General features: G+C 47.5%; 1 protein-coding gene across 1 annotated transcript in view; it reads left to right on the forward strand.

The window, feature by feature from the left end:
* LAPTM4B (lysosomal protein transmembrane 4 beta) overlaps positions 1-20,785 on the forward strand; it is a 761,683-nt gene that overhangs the window by 296,644 nt on the left and 444,254 nt on the right. The window contains exon 3 of the mRNA XM_069621405.1: positions 7,089-7,162. Within this exon, the coding sequence (XP_069477506.1) occupies positions 7,089-7,162 (74 nt within the window). The remainder of the gene's footprint in view (positions 1-7,088; positions 7,163-20,785) is intronic.

Consider the following 20,785-nt stretch of genomic DNA (forward strand, 5'->3'; position numbering starts at 1 on the left):
GTTCCTAGTACTTCAAAATGGGTGACTGGAGTGTAGGTTATGTTTGGGACCTCCTCTACAGCGGTACCCCCTTCCTTAGAACACCTTTTCCCCATCCTATCCCATAGGATATTCAGACGCTCTAACCCCCAGATCCCTTTCTGACCTGAACACTTTCTTACACCTTGAAAGACAAGGACTATCACAAGGGCTGTTTACCTGACGTGTCCCAACACAAGGGTCAGGCAGAGATGGGCAATTGACAATAACTACACACACCTGATGGCTCTTTCCTTTCTCCACAGGGGTAAAAGTTGGAGCACAAGCGTGCACTTTGAGCAAGGCAAAATGCACAAGGAGGTCGCTGTTACAGGACGGCAGTTCATGGTACCGTCCTTGACTCCAGAGACAAACGACAAGGAGTCGGACGGAAACCAATAAACCAACACGTGTTGAGTGTAGGTTGCAAACGGCAACATGATTTGAACAAAGGAGATATCTGTTTCCAAACTTTTAAAACCCAGGGACAGACCAGCTGCAGAGTGGTCCGATGCCATGTGGGTGCTTTTTCGAAAGACTCTGATTGGTCCCTTTTGTTAAAACTTCAGATACCAGGAGGCTCTAGGAGAGCCCAACCTAGGAGGTCAAAGTGGTCATACAAGGGTCGAGTAAAACCCCTTGTACACTCGAAAGTTCACTTTGGTTTCCTCTTGGTTTACAGGTCAGACGGTCAGAGTCCAACCGAAGGAGGCTATCGCAAACCGGGAAAAAAAGACTGAGGGAAGTAAATCCTGCATTTGTGATAAAGCACAGTGAAGTGTGTAGAATTAACTGCGAGAAGCCTGACTGGGGGCTTTAGAGAAAGCCTGACTGGGGCTTTAAAGGAAAGCCTGACTGGGGGTTGAGATCCGGACTTGGGTAAAGTGAACAACTTAAGGGGTCTAGAATGACTTTTTGATGGAACTGTGTAACTGGCAAACATGAACCCGGCTGAGGGATGCCTACAAAGAGGGATGAAGCACGATAACCCTGTGAACATTGTGTTGACAAGAGTGAACCCGGCTAAGGGATTTCCACAGTGAAAGGTTGTTTAAAAGGACACTGAGACTTGTGACTACTACAGGTGATGGGATTTTGAATAAAAGGCCGTAGTTAACCAGAAGGAGGGAGGCTCACATTTAAGAGGATCGAGCCCGATTGAGGGGGATCCAGAGGTGAAGAGTCATCACCCAACATAAAGAATATGGAAAGGAACTTTTGTTTTGTTATTGTTGACACTGTAAGAAGGATTGGAGCCCGGCTGAGGGGTATGCAATGGCGAAAAGTTATCGCCCAACGTGAAAAGTAACTGAAGAAACTTGTTTGTTGTTTTGGTCCATCCTGCCCTCTAAGGCAAGAGACTTTGGGTAAAAGAGACTTGGCCACAGAAGGGCCTGATATCGTTAAAAGGAACTGTAAGCTCCTGCTGGAGAAGCCCAGGAGTGTGCTGTGCTTGAGAGTCCTGCCTTATCCCGTGCTAAAAACGCGGGGAAGGCAGACCCCGGCTATAACATCCTGATTTATCATTTTATGAACACTTCTTCTTTCGAATATTATCCCACACTATGTTTGTAACATAGTGGCAAGGATTGGCAATAGTTTTTATTTTTGGTATAGGCCCTTTTTATTTGACAAGATACCACTAGGACTGCCTTATTATTATTAGATGGTTTTAGCTTGCTCGCATCTTAGATTTAGGTTCAGATTAGGCATTTTCCCCACCCATTTATACAGTTTAATAAATACCCTTTCACTGTGATCACTTGTGTATGTGTTTACTGTTGCCACCATGAGTTTGTTACACTGATCAGTGTCTTGTGTGAACCTACCTTAAATGCATAGCCTCTGTCATCTCCCTGCTACTAACCTGACCATCTCTACAGTTCAGCTTTACTATGATAAGCTGGCACTGCCACCAAGCACTTCTATTAGGATCATTCTAGCCCCCAAACCGTCAACAGATCACTGCCTTGTATGGGACCCCCTATCCTCTCCCTCTATGCCTGCAGATTGCCACCCATTGCCTGCAAGCAGAGTGTTTTGTCCTCTACACTGTGCTCTTCACCCTATCACCCAGTAGCCCCAATTTCTGCTAGGCTGCAACATTGAGAACTAACCTATTCTCCATCAGCATGCTAGGTTAGAGGGCTATTGCGGTCACTACAAGCCTCTTCTCCTCATGAAATAGCTCTGCCACTTGTATGATGTATGAGGCCATTTATGCCCTGCGTTCTGTAGAAAAAGACCTAAGTAACGGCTTGACCATCTCGATGTAGTGAATAGGACAAATAGATACTGCCTATGTGCCATCCAGTTCTGGTGCACTTCCAATGATATCTGCCTAAATGCCAGCATGACTGAGACCCTTCCTATTGGTACTCCTGCTCACTCTTTCTTCCCCTCACTCTGGCCGTCCTCTATGGGCTCTTCGACTCCCCTCTCTCCTTCCTCCCTCACATCCAGGACATTCCCAAGAAGCCCAACTTTCAACTCTTTCTTCTCAAAGGAATTCTCCCTTTTCTCACTTTCCCCCAGAAGCTCAATGTTACCAGAGCTCTGTTTCTCGTTAGACTTGACTACTACAATAGCCTACTCCTGAATCTACCCTCTTCCACACAACGACCCCTCCAGCTAATCCAGAATAGGACAGCAAGACGTATCCTTGGCCTCAAGCCCAGGGAACACATCAACCTGCCGTAAAAACTCTTCACTGACTCCCGGTTGCTGCACGCACTAAATTCTTATTCCACTGCATCATTCACAAGGCTGTCTGGGGCCAGGGACCACGCTATCTGCAACTTACTATCACAAAATATTCTCCCTCTACACCTATACGTTCCTCTGGTCCTAACTCTCTGTGTGTCTGTGAAGCATTTCACTAAACAGAGGGCCAGAGGCTGGTCTTTTTCCTCAGCTGGCTCCCTCTTGTGGAACAGCCTCCCCCCTTCCTCTTTGTCTTCAGCCAGACCACCACAAATTCCAGTAGCTTCTCAAGACTTTCCATTTCACCTCCTCTGCTAACTTCTTCAGAGTCGCTGTGATTGGTGACCATGGCCCTTATGTGTCCACGGGACCATTTTTTATTTACTGTGTTATACAGCAGTTATACAACAATGCATATTAATGTCTATGGATTTGATGCCTCCATCTGGAATTCTACTGACAAGAGCCCTTGATTATATTTCAACTTATGGCACACACACACATGTACATTGCTTCAGGTTGCAAGTAATAATATTATATATATTACTAGCTGTTCCCGGTGTGACCTACATCATTCTAGCATATCTTAAAGGTCAATATTGGTTGGTAATTCATAGGGTCACTTCTTTCCCCTTCTGAAATATCAGAGTTACCACTGATCGCTTCCAGGAAGGGGGCGTAGGTCCCTGTGACTTATTAATGGTAATTTAAAAGGCTGAAAAATCTAAATGTAGTAACTGTCTTCTTGTACCAGATGGAATGAGATATATGTGTGGTATATGAACAGTATCGAACTTTCATCAATTAAACAGGCCTCTATGATGTGTCTTTGTAGACGCATAATTGACAACCTTGTTCCTTTGCAGAGTCCCTGTGATGGCATAAGATTTCTTAGTAGCATATTACAGCACCTACTTTCAGTTTTAGTTTGTGAGGAATTATTCGTCCTACATCGATTTGCTCTTTGGAGAGTGCAACGTTGAGATGGTAATTAACCGTTCATTGACACTGGAACTGCCATGCTCTGTGTGAAGCGAAGTAGGGGTGGGAAGAAGTAACTTGAAAGTATTCTGAATGTTTGCGATAGTGGAAGGTGAATGTGACCGCGTAGAACCATGCTCATTCTGTTTGTTAAAATAGTAGCTGTTGTTGAAGTGGAAGGGCACACAGAGGTGCACTTTGCCATTTGGACAGCAGGGAACAACCAAACACTGATATATTGCATCAGCTGAGTACGGAAACATACCTAAGCGTTATATGTATATATATATATATATATATATATATATATATATATATATATATATATATATATATTTCCATTGTTAAATGCATAACTATTCTTATTTAAATACATAGAAACTGAGAAAGTATTGTTACTTTATAGTTCCATCAATGAGGTACATACACAGTTCTGCAGAGCACAAATGCTGTATGTTTGGGTCTGTATTGAAAAGAGCTACTCGTAGTTCTTGGTCCAAACTGAGCTAACTTGCCCTATTGCATTAATTGTTGCCAATGTTGAAATGCTCGGGTCACACAGATATATAGTGGAAAAAGGTAGTAAAATGAAACCGCGTAATCAGAAGTTATTGAATAGCCTTGTTTTACTTCAAGCTAAAGAAATCTTGATTGGTCCACAGCTAAACTTAACTTGCTCCTGGTGTCGGGGTCTGAGGAGAACATTTCTGCAGATACCCAAAAGGATTGTGAACCCAACTGCAACATCAGCATGAGTTTCCTCAAAGTAATATGTGCGCTTTTCCTGGATCAAATGTCCCTTTGCGACATACAGCTTTTGACTTAAGTCAACAATTTTGACACAATGGCCCTCTTGAGTTTGCCAGTATCCCACTGTTATTACTGGTGGGATACCGGCAAAGTGCCCTTACCGTCGCCGCCACCCCGATATGCCGGAGAGCTGGTAAGTTTCCATTCCCATGTAGTCCCAGTGACAGTGATTCAGACATTTCTTTGCCAGTAGGGGCCTGATCTACCAGCAGGTCAGGCCTGCCGGGAAATCTGTGGCCCCCAACGGCAAACTAGAAGTGTGACGGTCTGAAAAAAATGCAGGTGCCGGAATTACCCACATTTTTCCGTCCGGCATTTGTTCTGGACCGGAACACTTGTAATGTGGCCCAATGTCCCAGTTCTGTTCTGAACCCCCTGGGCAAACCATTGGGCATAAGCGTTTCCCAGTGAAGAAAACAATAAGATACTTGATCTGTTGCATTTTGTTTTTTGATGTTTGAGATAATGCATGTAATACTTTGAGCCACTGCAGCAGCATCAATGCATATACTTTTGCAGTTTTCCCATTCAATTTCTTATTTTTCAGGAATTCATCTGTAACTCAAATCCTTTCTTAGCAAGCCATTTGTTCCCTCATATAATTCTTTAAAAGTTCTTGATTGGTGCCCTGGTCAACAAAACACACAACATCTATTACTTGGGCTTGGTTTGTGATGTCTGTCAATTCATTAATTTGTAAAGTGAAAACATCTGCAATTTAAAGGCCTTGGTGGTGCAGAGCACCTAGCGCTACCTTTGTGGCACACCGTTTGAGGGCTACGGCCCTAGATGGCCACTGTGCAGTTACTAAATATGAATGCAGCACTCGTACATTGCATAATCTTCCAGGAGCTCCAAGCTACCCAAATAAATGGCCTACACGTCCTCGGCCCAAAAGCCCAACAGCTTTGCAATAGTCCAATCATACAGAGTTTATCTCTCCCCTATCTACCCATTTCTTTATTTAACACCACTTCAAAACTGTTTGCAACACTGCTCCTAGGTGAACTCACTCGTTGGGCAGAGGGGCAAATATATTAAGCCCTTTTCAAATGGGGTTTAGGAAAGGCAGCGGAACAATAGTAAGTTGGATCACCTTGATAGCCTGTCTGTCAGATACCAGCTGTCCTATCGGCCATTCGCTCTATCTGGCACAGTCGATTTGTCTGCCGCCTTCGATGACATCAACATCTCTATGCTTTGGGCTAAATTAGTAAAGTGGGGGATTGACCTGGGCCTACTATCCTTCAATCAACTCTTGCACTCTGATAATTTGACTAAAGTGAGATTGAATATGCAGGGATAACTATCTCAAAAGATCCCCTTAAAGCGTGGTGTACGTGAAGGGTGCGTGCCCGCCCCCACATTATTCAATCTATACTTGGCGGAATTATGAGCTAAAAGTAAAGAATGGGAAGCATGTGCCCAATCTGTCCAGTTTGAAAATTAGGTGCATAGCATATGCAGATGACATAATACTTATGGACTATACACAACTAGGACTACTGCGGCAATTAGAAGGTCTAGAAAAATATCTGACCGACATGACGTCCCTTCTCCCTTTTCATGGTGGCCATTTTTTGTTTGTTTACTATGGCCGCCACAGAAAGGGAAAATGGACTACAACCCCAGTCCTCAGCAGCCATTTCTTTTTTGGCTGAGAAACGTAATGTATCTTGCAACTGAAAAAACACGACCATTAGTACCCCAGTCTAATGGGCCAGGGTACTAATAGTAATAAGGCCCTCGCCAGTGGACCCTTACTGTGTTAGGTAATGCCCCCAGGGCTTTCGTTAAGGCCCTCGCGTAACTATGGGCCCCGGGGGCATTACCTTATGCGGTAATGGCTCGGGGATTATTGCCTTAATATTAACCAAAACTCACAATGATACTTCATCTCCCACTGCTTCTAATAGTAGTGTATTACATTGTTTGATTTATCAGGGTTTGTTCAGCGCCACTTAATAGGGCATTAATGTCACATTGTGACTTCACGCACACGTGTCATGATGTCATCACACACATCCAGACAAGTGTTTAAGGCTCAGTATCATAAGTATTACTTGCCCTTACACAAGGAACGAAACTTGGCACTCATTAGTAAGCAAACTTTATAGAGTACATTTTGGGCACTACAATATTATATTACTGATTTCTTTCTGATAGGCAAAAGCTTTTCCATATGGACTATTATTTACTATAATAGTGATATTGACCCTATCCAGATTTGCTAATAACTGATAATAGTACTGTTCCATCTAAATTGGCAGATAACAATGTTTTGAAGATATTCAATGTTCTGGACGACCAAGTTTGGTAAAACAAAGTATTGTTAAAACAGAGCAGCAGGCCAAGAGGCTTTGTTATCTGGCATTTTACTCTGTTTACAGATCCAGTAAACCAACATTCAGTAGTCTGACATACTTAATAGTCCAACACCATTGGGTTGCCATTAGTTCTTAATTGTTGGTTGTGTTCTTTCTCAAGGTTCCACTTAAGCGTGCAATTTGTTGTCATCTATAAAGAGAATATACTGCATTATTTAATTGTTTCTCTTTAATCTATCTTTTTTCTAGATGTGTGCATTGCTACAGCAATTTCTCTCTTGATGATCTTGATCTGTGCAATGGCAACCTATGGTGCATATAAGGTAATTGAACATTGATTTCTATCTACAGTAATACATTTAAGACCAGTGATCAACTCTTGCTTATTTTTATAATTTTTAAATGAAATTAGTTATGTTAATATAGCATTTCAACAACCCTGCTTGACCTCATACGCGGCCACATTTAATTTCCTTGCTGAGTGTAATTTATGAGCTGTATGTGAACCAGACTGCTCCCCATAACATGTCATATGTATGTAACCAGTAACCTGGATTCCTACAACTTGTAACCATGAAGTATATTCCTGCAACTTTCTAAGAATATCAGCGGCCAGATGCCTGGGGTTAGGCACACTTTACAAATGCCAAAATAAATAAATAAATAAACATTTCATGTAGGATTGTTGGCCCGATTAAATTAAATGTTTTCTTTAGCATTAGTTAAAATATACCTTTGGGGATTCACATAAGGGAAGAATGAATACTAAATAACGATTCAGAAGTGACATTTGAACCAAAGTTATCTCCCTGATTCAGGAGATTGCCTGTTTAGCTTGTCTTATGTCTACACAGATTTAATCTGGCAAGTATGGTCTCTTATTCCTGTAAAAGTACTCAAAAATCTCAGAATTGTTCATATCTAGATCCTGGGCATAAGATGTTTTCAAATCAAATTCACGCAGGTCACCTAAGGCAAGACAAATTCATCTTGTTTTGAGATATTGAGTGCCTTTCATTTTAAGTCAAGCTTGAAGTTGAAACTCATGCAACAGTGGCACATGTCCCTTTTTCACTCCCCCTGGGTGGGTCTTGGGAAAGAATTTCAGGTATGGTGCTCAATAATTGACATCGGGAGAAGGGCCTTGGTATCCCACCTGTGGTATACCACCCAAGATCTTGGGAATGTGACAAACAGCCTGGCAGCATATGTCTTCATCTTATCATTTCAATGCAATGCTAGATATCCCCCAAATTGTAACAGCTATACAATATAGGGAGCACAATGTATTTATTTAATTTCGATAGCACTTCGTAGTGCTCCAAGAAAGGAGGATTGGGAAGCATAGACAAGGCAGCGAGGGGAAACAAACCTGATCATTCACAGGTCTTGGTACATTCAGATCAGTGTACATGCATAGGGACCGGGGACATGGATGTGCAAGACACAGTAAAGGTATGTGCAGAAACCATGACAGTGCATGAAATTTCAAGAAGAAAGGCAAAAATATATTGAATTAAGTCCATGTGACAACCCTGCAGATCAATGAGGGTGGTACTTTAGAAGGGGGGGCCGTAGCTCCAGGAAAGGTGTTATGCTAATGGGAAAGCTTATTTAATCAGGAACATTGAGCTTTTATTTTAAAGGTCAAGAGGCTAGTTTTGGGCTGCAAGTTAGGAGAGAGGGATTTCTACAGACACACTTCTGGTTCTGACAGAATGCTTCCCCAGGCACTTCATCCTGAAGGCTGCTGGGAACAACTTTATGGCAGACCATGATCTTGGCATTCTTGAAGGAAGTGGTATTGTGATGGGATAATACCCAGCTCATTTTCAGGCTACCCTCGGCCTCCTCCTCTCCCTCCCTCATCTCCGTCTGTCTGCTATCCAGGAGTGGTGTGCCGCCAATGACCTCTGCCTTAATGCTAGTAAGACTGAGATTCTACTCATCGGCACACCCGCTCCCTCCTTGCCTGCAGCTCTCTGGCCGGCCTCTCTTGGCCCTCTTTCTGCTCCCACCTGCAAGGCTAAAAACCTCGGGGTCATCTTCGACTCCACACTCTCCTTCTCTCCTCACATCTCTGACTTCTCTAAGAAGTCACACTACCAGCTGCACCTCCTCAGAGGTATTCTTCCTTTCCTCTCCTTCCCCCAGAAGCTCACTGTCTCCAGAGCCCTGGTTCTCACTAGGCTGGACTATTGTAACAGCCTCTTTCTAAATCTGCCTGCGAGACTTGTCCATCTCTCCAGGACTGAAATCTCTGCACTGGCTCCCAGTGGCTGAGATGATTAAGTTCAAAACCCTCTGCATTGTCCGCAAGGCCTTCTGGGGCATGGGGCCGCATTACCTTCAACTCTCTCTTCCTAAATATCTTTCTTCTCGAGCTCTTCGCTCATCCGCCTCCAACTCCCTCAGGGTCAGTCGCTTCTCCAAGCAACGAGTTGGTGGTAGATCTCTTTCTTCGGCAGGGGCCTCCCTCTGGAACAGCCTTCCTGGCTGAAACTGCACTGGATACCTGGCCACCCTTTCTGATCTCGGGCCCAGGCCTCGCCAGTTGCACACCTGCACTGCCTCCCTGGCAACCCCTGCACCTGGGGACTGTTTTCTGTATCCCTACAGTCCCCCTACCAGCACCTATGTCTGCACTTAACTTGCACTTGCCACCAGTTGGCCGCTTTTTATTTATCTTATTTATTATACAATCCCATGTACTGCACTTCCTCTCTCCCCTCCCCCACACACTTTTCCCTTTCCCCCTTCTCTTGCGCGATCTGAATGTCGCCTGGCCTAGTAAGATCGTTGTCTGTCTTCCCTTTGTTCCCCCTCCCTTGCCTCGTCGCGCCTTGAAACACTTGTGTATGGGCACGTTATAAATGCCATATCCTATCATATCATATTATGGGTGACGCCAGGTAATCTGGAGCTTTATGGCAGAGAGTATTGTGGATGAGGCAAAGAATTTTTAACTCAATGCGGTTTCCAAGGGTGGGTATAATTTGATTGCACATTAGTAGGTTGAGGACGAGCTTGACCTCTTACTCTTACGTCCCGTCCCCTTTCCTCCATACTGGGAGACAGAACCTTTTTCACCAGAAAAAACCTTCTTCCCCTTTAAATTTAGAGGTGCGCAGGGTGCGGCCCTGGGAGCATGCGCTGCCCTGTCTCCTTCCTCCGGTGCCACACCCCAGTCCCCTTTTCTGCGTCGACGGGAACGGGCTGAATTCACCAGCGCTCCTGGGTTAGGCTTTGGCTATGTAATTCCATGCACAGATACTTCTTCTCTTTGTCTTTTTTTGTCTTTCTTATTATTTAGGTACTCGGTCCTCAGGCGTCACGCACCTCTCCGGCGAATGTCGACTTCCACAGGGTTCGGCAGGTGTACATCCTGAAACGGGCTCTTCCCAACTTCAGATCCCCACGCCCCCTCTGCCTACGTTGCCTTGGCCCAGACCACGGTTGGAAAGCTTGTACAGCCTGTGGCGCGCTGTCATCGAAATCGCTGAAGAACAGATAAGCCAGGTGGAGGGAGCTCTTCCAGAAGTTGCCTCCAGAGGACCTCAAGAACTTTGTGAAACACTGAGCCAGGCCTGCTATTTTCCATCACACCCCGCAAAGGGGACTCCTTCCCAAGGACACTCCCGTGCGGGAGGGACCATTCAGATCCTTGTACCAGCACGTGCACCGAGGTTGCTGCAGCTATTGTCTTTGGGCCGAGGGATCCTTGGATCCTCCCGGTGGCAGTGTTGAGGGACGGGAAGGTTTTTGTACCGTGTTGTCATCCGTGGGGCTCTGCCCTTGTACCAGCAATATGGCCGAGGGGCTGTGCACTAATACTGGCAATACATCCAAGGGGGCGCCTAAATGCAACTCTATCGACACCCGGGTCGAGGGTGTCGCACCTACCGGGTCTAGGCCTGAGGAGCAGGGTAGGCCTCGTGATCCACACGCAAGTGTCTTGGAGGAGGCTGGGCCCACCGAGCCGAGCAACACGTTGCAGGCATGTGGCAGGCAGCTCAACAAAATGGCCACCGCGCAAGACAGAGGCACCTGTCTGATGCCCTTCCAGGAGTTCGGCGAAGAACGAGTGTCAAGGTGGGACTGGCCTCAACCATGTACGTGGCCTATGGCCTATCCTTCTTATGCGCAGGGCAGTTTCATGTGCAGGGCAGTTTCCCACTGCGTCCATACGGGCAGGGTATGCAGTGGCCCCAGCAGCTCCATCTTACCCCATCAGTACCCCTACAATCTCTATGGCCAGTGAAGAGGGGTTTTTTGAGAGGTTCCTCGGGCTCATGGAGTCATCTCTGTATGGGGGTTATCCTCAAGGATGCCATCAGGGAGGTCCTCCCTATGATTCTACCAGCACCACAAGCTCCGGTGGCCCCAACCCCGGCACAGCCGCTGCCTCCTCCGCCAATTTCTCAGGCGGTTCCGTACTAGCCTCTGCCTCCTCCTCAGCCTCCGGCTGCAGTCACTTGTACCCCAGCCTCTAGAGCGAGCTACTCCTCCACCTCCACAGGATCCTCCTCCTCCTCCTCCACCACCTCCACAGGATCCGGACACGCCATCCTCAGCCAGGGCCTTCCACGAACGTCTTGCAGGGTTGGCAGAGTACCTGGGCCTACCCCAACCCGAGGTCAAACAGCCGGCAGAGGGGGTGCTGGCAGAAGTCTTCACACAACGCCCCTCTGCCAAAACGGGGATTCCAATGCAAACTGATGTAGTCTCCCTGGCTAAGAATGGTTGGCTCAAGCCCCACTCGGTCCAGCCGGTCAATCGATGCCTGGACGCCAAGTACAGGCAAATGGAGGGGGATACACTCTTGCTATCGGCTCATCCTCAGCCACACTCCTTGATGATCGCTGCGGCATCACTATACTCCAAGCCTCAGTCGTCATCAGCCTCCACAGCGCCAACGCTACTAGGCAAGGAGGAGAAGATCTTGGAGGCGTACGGGAAGAAGCTGTATTCCAACGCGTCCTCGCATCTTCGTCAGGCCAACGCTGATACCATGCTGGCCGCCGCTAACCAAAGGTTATGGTGGGAAATTGCGGACTCCTCCCGGAACTCTCTACGCAATCACATTTTAAGGTGGGACTGGCTGAGGCCAAGCTGGTGGCGCAAGACCTCATGGAATCCACCATGGCCCATTTTGACACCTCTAGCTGTACCATCTGTATCACCACGGACATGAGAAGGGCAGCCTGGCTCCGGTCAACGGAATTCAACCTGGACATCCAGGAACGCATATTAGATCTACAGTTCGAGGTGGGGGCGCCTCTTCCACTCCACCACGGACGAAGAGCTGGACAAGAAGAAAACAGCTCACAAACAGCAAAGTCTTTATCCTCTTGACAAAGACCATGGCCAAGTTGTACACCCAGTCACTGCAGTGCTCCAACAGGGGGTGTACGTATGGAGGTTTCCGTGGCTTCCAGGAATGGAGATCCAGGCAGCCAGACTGCTCGCCATCTCAGAACCGGCGCAAGCAACAAAAAGGCGCGGGGGGGAAGAGTAAGGACTTTTTCAAGTCCCCCTCCTCCGTGATAGCTTCCGAGGGAAAGAAGGCATGAAACGCCCCTTCGGGCCCACGTTTCTCCAGTGGGGGGCAGGCTTGCTCGCCATGCACATTTCTGGTGCCAGAATGTCACAGACTCCTGGATCCTCTCCGTAGTATCCACGGGGTACCGCCTACCCATCACAGCCTCTCCTCCCTCCTCCCCTCCACTCCCTCAAGTTGGGGCAGCAACTCTTCTGGCGGAGATCCAGTCACTCATAGAGAGCCAGGCAGTGGAGGAAGTCTCAGCCTCCCTGCGAGGCTTGGGCTTTTACTCCAGGATTTTTGCCATTCAGAAGAAAAACCAGATGGGCCTGAGAGTTGTGCTGGACCTTTCCACTCTCAACCTCTCCTTCCCCCCCCTACAAAAATTCAAGATGGTTACGCCAGCTTTTATAGCAGAGACATTGTGCTCCCTGGATCTGAAGGACGCGTACCTACACGTCCCAATTTGGCAGCCCCATCGTTCTTTCCTACGGTTCAGGATCATGGGCTACCATTTTCAATACAAGGTCCTTCCTTTTGGCCTCAACTCTCCCCCCAGGGTCTTTACCAGGCTAATGAATACGGTGGCTGCCATCCTAAGAGCGCAGGGCCTCCACATCTACACATACCTCGACAACTGGCTTGTCAGGGCTACATCCCCGGAAGCAGTTCACCACTCTTCCCATGCCCTTATGAACACAATGCACAATCTGGGCTTCTCGCTTAATCTCAAGAAGACGCAGCTGCAGCCCACGCAAACCCTGACATTCTTGGGCCTCATCTGGGACAATTGCTCAGAGAAGGTATTTCCGTCAGAGGACAAGATCTCGGCCATCGAGAGGGCCACCACCCACTTCCTCAGCAGGGAGGTGACCTCGGCTTGGTGGCACCATCATCTCCTGGGTCTCTTGGCAGTGCTGAAATTAGCCGTTCCACACACAAGATTGAGGATGAGGAGAATTCAGCTGCACTTTGTGGCCTCATGGCACCAGGAGCGGGGCTCCCAATCTGAGATGATCAACGTTCCTCCATCTCTCCGCCCCGACCTAACATGGTGGTCCATGGACTGCAACCTACAGATGGGCAAGCCCTTTCGGCTGTCCACCCTGCAGGCCACCATTACCAGACTCCTCGCTCGAGGGCTGGGGAGCCGCCCTGGACGATCTCTCGGTCCACGGCACCTGGACCTGACAGAAGGAATACCACATCAATTGGTTAGAGCTGAACACCATCTTGCTAGTGCTCAGAGCATTCCTACCACTTCTCAGGGGCAAGGTTGTCCTCATCCATACAGACAACTCGACCAGCATGTACTATGTCAACAAACAAGGAGGCATCAGATCCCCTCCTTTGTGCAGAGTGGCAATCAGCATGTGGGAGTGGGCCCTGGAAAACAACATCTTCCTCACGGCAGTCCACCTCCAGGGGGAATCCAACCTGGAGGCAGACAGGCTCAGCAGGTTGGGAGCAGACAATTAAGAGTGGCAGCTAAATAACCTCATTATTCAGGAAATCTTCTGCAGGTGGTGTACCCCCCAGGTGGATCTCTTTGCCACCTGTCACAAGAAGAGCCCTCAGTTCGCCTCCTGGCAGGGACGGGGTCCCAGCTCCCTGGGCAACGCATTTCAGCTTCAGTGGAACAGCATGAAGGCTTAAGCCTTCCCACCCACTCAGCTGATTCACAGAGTGATTTGCAAGATCAAGGAATCTTGCCAACTCAACATCATTCTAATAGCTCTATGGTGGCTGGCCAGGCGTTGGTTTTCAGAGCTGCTCAGCCTCTCGGAGCTGCTGCCGATACATCTCCCGACGTACCCAGCACATCTTCTGGTGTAGCAGGGGGGCAGGGTCATCCCCCATCAAGCCTCAGAAACTAGCCCTTACAGCGTGGTGCCTGAGCAGGTAACGCTGCAACACCTCGGCTTCTCCCAGGCTAATCTGAAATCATACAGGGCGCAAGGAGCTAGGCTCCCAGGGCCCAGTATAAAAGTAAATGGACAAGGTTCTACCACTTGGCAGACTCCAAGGAAATCGACCCCCCTGGCATGTACTATGGACGACTTGCTCTCCTTCTCGGCGCACCTCGCCCACTCTGGTTTGCAGATGGACACCTGCCATACATACCTCGCAGCCATAGGGGCTTACAGGAACTCGGAGGAGGGGGATCTTCTCCTCCTCCGATCCAATCGTCAAACATTTGATGGGGCTTGCAAGGTTCTACCCGCCCATCAAGAGGCTGCACCCAGTGTGGGACCTTAACATAGTCTTGGGCACTCTCGCGCACAACCCGTTTGAGCCAATAGCATCTGCGGACATCAGGCGGGTCACCATAAAAATGGCCTTACTGGTAGGCCTCACCTGAGCTCGTAGAGTCAGCGAAATCCAGGCGCTGGTCGCCTCAGAACCATATGCTACCTTTCACAGGGACAAAGGCCTGCGGACACACCCAGCATTTCTGCCCAAGGGGCCATCTGCTTTCCACTTGAACAAGGAAATAGTCATTCCTATGTTCTTTGCTGATCCTAAGGACGAAGCACAGAGAGTGCTGCACTGCCTGGATGTCAGGCGTGCCCTGAAATTCTACTTGGACAGGACGAAGGGCTTCTGCAAATCGGACGCCCTGTTTGTCACTTTCGGAGGCTCAAGACCAGGCTATCAGGCCTCCAAGGCCTCCATATCCCATTGGATGGTCTCGGCCATCAAAGAAGCATACAAGAGCCAGCACAAGCTGCTTCCAGCCAACATGCACGCCCATGCAGTCAGGGCCAAGGCAATGGTCATCGCATTCCAGCGCCATGACCCTTGGCAGGTCATAAGCAGGGCGGCAACTTGGGCCACTCCCTTGACTTTTTGCAAGCATTACTGTTTGGATGCCGGCTCTAGATCTGATGCGGCTTTCGGACAGGTGTATCTCAGGAACCTATTTGCTTAAGGAGGGTCTCCTCTCCACTGTGGGGCTACATTCAGTTGTAATCGCCCATGCAGTATGCAAGAAAGGGGACGGGACGTAAGAGTAATTAGAAGTTACTCACCGTAGTGACTAACGTACTCCTAGTCCTTAGTCCCCTTTCCTCCATACGTCCCACCCCCCCCAAATAATACTTTTGCCATTAGGCAATTTTAAATCTAATGTCGACGCGTCAATTGGGACTGAGGTGTGGCGCCAGAGGGCGGAGCCAGGGCAGCGCATGCTACCAGGGCTGCATCCCCAAGCGCCTCTAAATTTAAAGGGGAAGAAGGTTTTTTTCTGGTAAAAAAGGTTCTGTCTCCCGTCCCTCGTAAGGGACACCCATGCAGTATGGAGGAAAGGGGACTTGAGATAAGGACTAAGAGTACGTTAGTCACTATGGTGAGTAACTTATAATTTATTTTGTATGAGTTGCAAGATGTGGATGCGATGTAATGGTTGCCAGAGGTATAAACTGTTTAAGTAGTCGAGTCTAGCTAGAACCATAACCCACATGACCTCAGCTTTTTGAGGAATGTTTTGGAATAGCAATATGTTATTGAGCCTGAGCAAGCTTTGGCGACTTCACAGACAGGCTTGCTAAAGGATAGATTCATACTGAAATGTGACCTAGGCTTTTGGCTTCCGAGCTGAGGATAATGCCATGGAATAAGGCTGCATGGAAGGGAGTGAAGCAGGGATGATCATGCCAAAGGGCCAGATTTCCTTTTTTCCTGCATTTAGGCACATGTGTTTATCCAGTCCTGAATGGAAACAAGACATTCTGTGATGACCTGTGAAGAGCAGGCAGAGTTTTGCAGCTTGAGTTCAACCTGGGTGTCATCCGCGTGAAGCTGGAAAGGGGTATTGAAGGTATTCAGCATGCCAGTGAGAGGTTTAGTATATCAATTTAAGAGTGGTCGCAAGAGGACTGATCCTGGAGGAACCCTGTGGAGGAGGTACAAGGTTTCTAATAGAAATGTCCCAGATTCACCTATAAGGCTCTTTTTGCGAAAAGAACGAGTCACATTTCAGGGATACCCCTTAGATGCCAAAAGAGTCTATGCAGCTAGGGGCTATGACTAATAGTGCTGAAAGCTGCCGAAGGTTCAAAAAGGAAAAGGACAGCAGGTGAGTTTTTAGCCAACATGAATCCAAGTTTGTACTGTAGGTTTTCTTTTTCAATATCTTCCAGGAGCGGATTAGTTGCCAGAATGGTCCCCAAAAAAGGGGTTGTTTTTGAAAGGATGAAAATTGGAATGTAGGAGTCGGCTAAAGATTTCTTCAGAAGCAGGGTTTTGGTTAATTTCTTGAGATTAATTGGTAATTTCTCTTATGAGAGGGAGAATTTTATGGATGAAGACCGGATGATAGTGCTCTTTTTGGTGGTGATGATTTTCTTAATGATAGTGATCACAGGGCAAGGGGGGCTTTGAAAGGATGAGGCATTAATTTTGGATGCCGTTTTGATCAGATCTTCGAGATTGATTAGTTGGAAGGCTGCTAAAACTCTTGCTGAAGGAGGGGAAGACTGCAATGGCAGGTTGGGCTTGAGCTTGATAGCAATATGTAGAGAGACGTCCTTTGTGGTGTTTTGGAAGGAGGTCAGCTTGTCCTCTTGTGCCTGGGAATGGGAACTGGTGGTGCTGCATTCTGAAAAGATTCTGAATTCACACTTGTTGTGGGAAGTAGGATTGTGATGAATCCGGTGGAATCATCAATGATCTTCCCAACGGTAACCGCCTCTCATGTGACCAGGGGACGGCAGCCACAACTTTTTCCTGACCCTGGGGTCAGTGAAATATCACATGGGAGGAGACAGCCTCCAGTGAGATTTCATGACTCCATCAGGTGAGACATGGTATCCCCCATTTTCCTTTGCAGATAATCTTCCCATACCCAAGATCCTTATGGCTTATTCCCATTCATCTACACTTCCCCATCTGAAATATAGGGAAAACCTTTCCCCACATCAAATGAGCCAAACCTCCAACCTTGATCTATTTGGCAGAAATTACTGGACCACCTTCCAATTTTCAGTCATCCAACAATAAGTCACTATTTAAAACTACTGAAAATGATTATTCAAGCTTTAGAATTCAACTACCAACAATGGACTTCTTGTCCCGTAATTCCTCAAGTACTAGGACGAAGAAGAGGGAAAGAGTAACACAGAGCATGAGAAACCAAGAGCCCAGCGAGCAGTCTAGTCTTTACCCGCAAATACCTGGACCCGGGAAATTTAAAGGACGGAGCTGAGATGCAAGAGGCTACTGTTGGCGAGACTATTTTTCACCTGCCTTCAGGGCTCGAGAAGCAGACGCAAGTGTGGTGGAGCCAGCGGCCTCACCAGCAGAAAAGAGGGAAGACACTAACAGAGCAGAGTGTGCTGCTGAGACATCAGGAGCGAGCAGAAGACTCCTGGACATATGCTGATCACCACAAGCAAACTATTGCTTACCAGAGCCAGAGTGAAAGCAGATGTGTGGGAGAGACGCCACAGGAAATGAGAAGCCGAACAGGAAACGGCCATAAAGGGAAACCAAACAACATACCGTCACCCAACTACTGCGAATGAGCCCAAGAATGTCAGGAAGAGCAAGTGAGTCAGCTCAAAGGCTGTGGGCACCCTGGCTGTATTGCATCTGCGCCAAATACCAATAACATTTATAAGGACCATTGAAAGAGAGAAAATGAAGGCGCGACCTGTAAAAAGCGGAAGAGAAATAAGTTCCTGTTACGCTCACGTGGCTCCCACAGGGACATCGATCCGAACTGGACAGCTGCGGTCTCCACCAATGTGAGGCATAGTGCCGAGATGACAGACTGGACTGGCCCACCTAGCTTCGTTTGCTTGGCCCGTAGGAGTATTCTTCCCGTGGAGTTGAGTGTTAACCCCCACCCCCGCTGTTCTCCCCACTGTTCACCTTTAATGTCCCCTCTTATAGTCTCACCTGATGGTTTGGAAAGATGAGCTCTCCTTCCTGCATTGAGCGCAGGGGCGTGTAGATAACCAGTTGCTTCAATGGCTCGAAGGAATTGGTGAGTTCCAGAACAATATTGACTCTGAGATTTCCGGCGAGACGCCGCAAGTATATAGTTCGTAAGAGTTCAAATGTCTGACTTTCATTCTTGACCGATTCTTTGCAGGTTGCAGCTTGACCCTGGCGAAGAGTTCCTCGTGGCAACCGGTAACATTCAGGTAAGGACTTGTATTATCCAACACAGTTCGATAAAATAATGTCAGTATGTAACCTGTTGCTTTCTCCCTTATTCAGGTGCAGAGAGAAATTATGAAGTCTCGGGGAATAATGCCTCCGGCGGTAAAATTAGTTAAGTCTATTGTGGTGAGAAGGATTCCCCTTGTTTGTCCCTTTGTTTCACCTTGCTGTCCTTTTGTTCCCCTTAGGGGCCGGGGTACGGCGAAGATGCGGTGGAGGCTGCGCCGACCCGTGAAGAGGAATAGTACCCCCGGCGGTAAAATCGGGTAAGTCTATGGGGGGTAACTAATATTGCCTCTGTTTATTCCCTTGGCTCACCTTGCTGTTCTTGTGTTCCCCTTAGGTGCCGGAGTGCGGCGGGAACATGCAGAAGGATGCGGTGGATTTGTGAAGATGCTGCGAAGGCAGGTGAGTTCAGCGCGGCGCTGCAGCAGGCGAGGTGATGCGCATAAATAACTTCTTTCTTCCAGCTCGAAGGCGCGGTGGATCGGTAATTCAGGTAAGGATCAAAGGTATTGCTCTTGTTCTAACCTTTTCTCCTTCTTTCTCCCTTTTTCTAGGAGTTCCAGACTCGAGGCGGGCGTGGCAGAAGACTGGATGCAGACTTGCAGGCACGGTGAGTGTTACGCTGCTGGATGCAGAATAACGCGAAGCGTGTGCTGCTCTTCGGGCGTGCTTTAAATAGCCTCCAAAGTACTCCCAGGTAAGTATTCCTACCTGACCCCACCCGAGTAAAAAAATAGTCCCTAGGTAAAGTAGTCCCTTCCAAGCCTCTTTTGGCTTGGAGCTCTTGCAGCATGGTCTGCATCAGGTAAGTTTGCAGCATGGTCTGCATCAGGTACGTTTTAATCTATGAGCCTGGCGCCTATGGCGCCAGGACTGACTCTCCATATGAGCCTGGCGCCATAGACGCCAGAACTGCACCCAAATAGCCCCTAGCAGGGGTTGTTGGGCTTGCTTGGAATAACTTGATGCCTGCTTCCGGGGTTACTGGACTTGATCTGGATCCCCAGGGGTAGGCATCATGACAGTTCCTTATCCATGAGTGAATGTATGGAATGTAAATACATGGGAGCTCCAAAACAAAATGTGTATCAAAAGGATGCTATATCCAATTAAGTGAATATACAGTTGTGGAAATGGTTGGCAACCCCATGTGAATTCAAGAAGCCCTCGATAGAGGAAATACCAAGCAACTGCATGTGTCCAAGAATGGAACGTCCTGGCAGGAAAATGTACAAGGCAAGTACAAGTATGCAATAATAAGAGGTCCTGGCAGGAGAGTATACAAGGCAATTGCAAGTGTGCAAGAATAATAAGTCCTGGCAGTAGAGTATACAAGGCATTTGTAAGTGTGCAAGAACAAGAAGCCCTGGAATGAGAGTATACCAGGCAAGTTATTCATGTACAAGCAGAGTGTTTTGTAGCTGACTTGCGCTGACTTTGCTTTGCTGTGCTGCTGAAGGAATTTCAAAGGATTTCTATTGTTTCTATACTGCCGTGCAGAGTGGGTGTGGCCTGACGTCACTGTTACAGCCTGCAATCACTCTTAAACCTCACTTCCGTGGAGTAAGCTGAGTGTTTTGTGTTTCGTGTTGTGTGGAGCAATAGCGGGCAGGCTCTATATGGGATCCAATAACACAATAACAATATAGTGATGTGAATTACGATCTTTGCCATCTGAAAACAAGTAAGTGATCCATACTGCAACACTCTGATTATACAGCGATTCCAGCGCTTTACACTTATTTGAAGCCTTGATTTAGCTTGGAATTTCAACTCTGTTGTGACTGTGGGGGATTATCCTCTTTCAGCCTATGGTTTTAGGATGCCAGGGCGTTTGCTTTGAAGGAAAACAGAAAGCAATTGACAAAGCTTCACATCTACTCTGGTGACTGTTGGGGGTTATCCCCCTTTGAGCCAGAGGACTGAATTTGGAGTTGGGCACTTAGTATCCCAGGTTAAGAAAGGGAAAATATATTAGTTTAATCCTGAAGATTAACATTGAACTCTTTGAACCATTTTGCGTGGAGTGAGGTTGTGTGAAAAAATATATTTTCTTGCCCCGGGAATTTAACAGGAACTGTTGGAGCTGGTACGAGGTCACGCCAAGTTGTACGTGGTGTGTCTTGGGGAGTTGTGATGCCCGGAAAGGCCCCATATAAGCAGCGCATCTACAACTTGCGCGAATCTAAAAACAAACCAACTAATACACTGTATTCGAATAAAAGAACTA

The sequence above is a fragment of the Ambystoma mexicanum genome, chromosome 5q, assembly GCF_040938575.1.
Source record: "Ambystoma mexicanum isolate Mex_15411 chromosome 5q, UKY_AmexF1_1, whole genome shotgun sequence".
Classification (NCBI taxonomy): Eukaryota; Metazoa; Chordata; class Amphibia; order Caudata; family Ambystomatidae; genus Ambystoma; species Ambystoma mexicanum.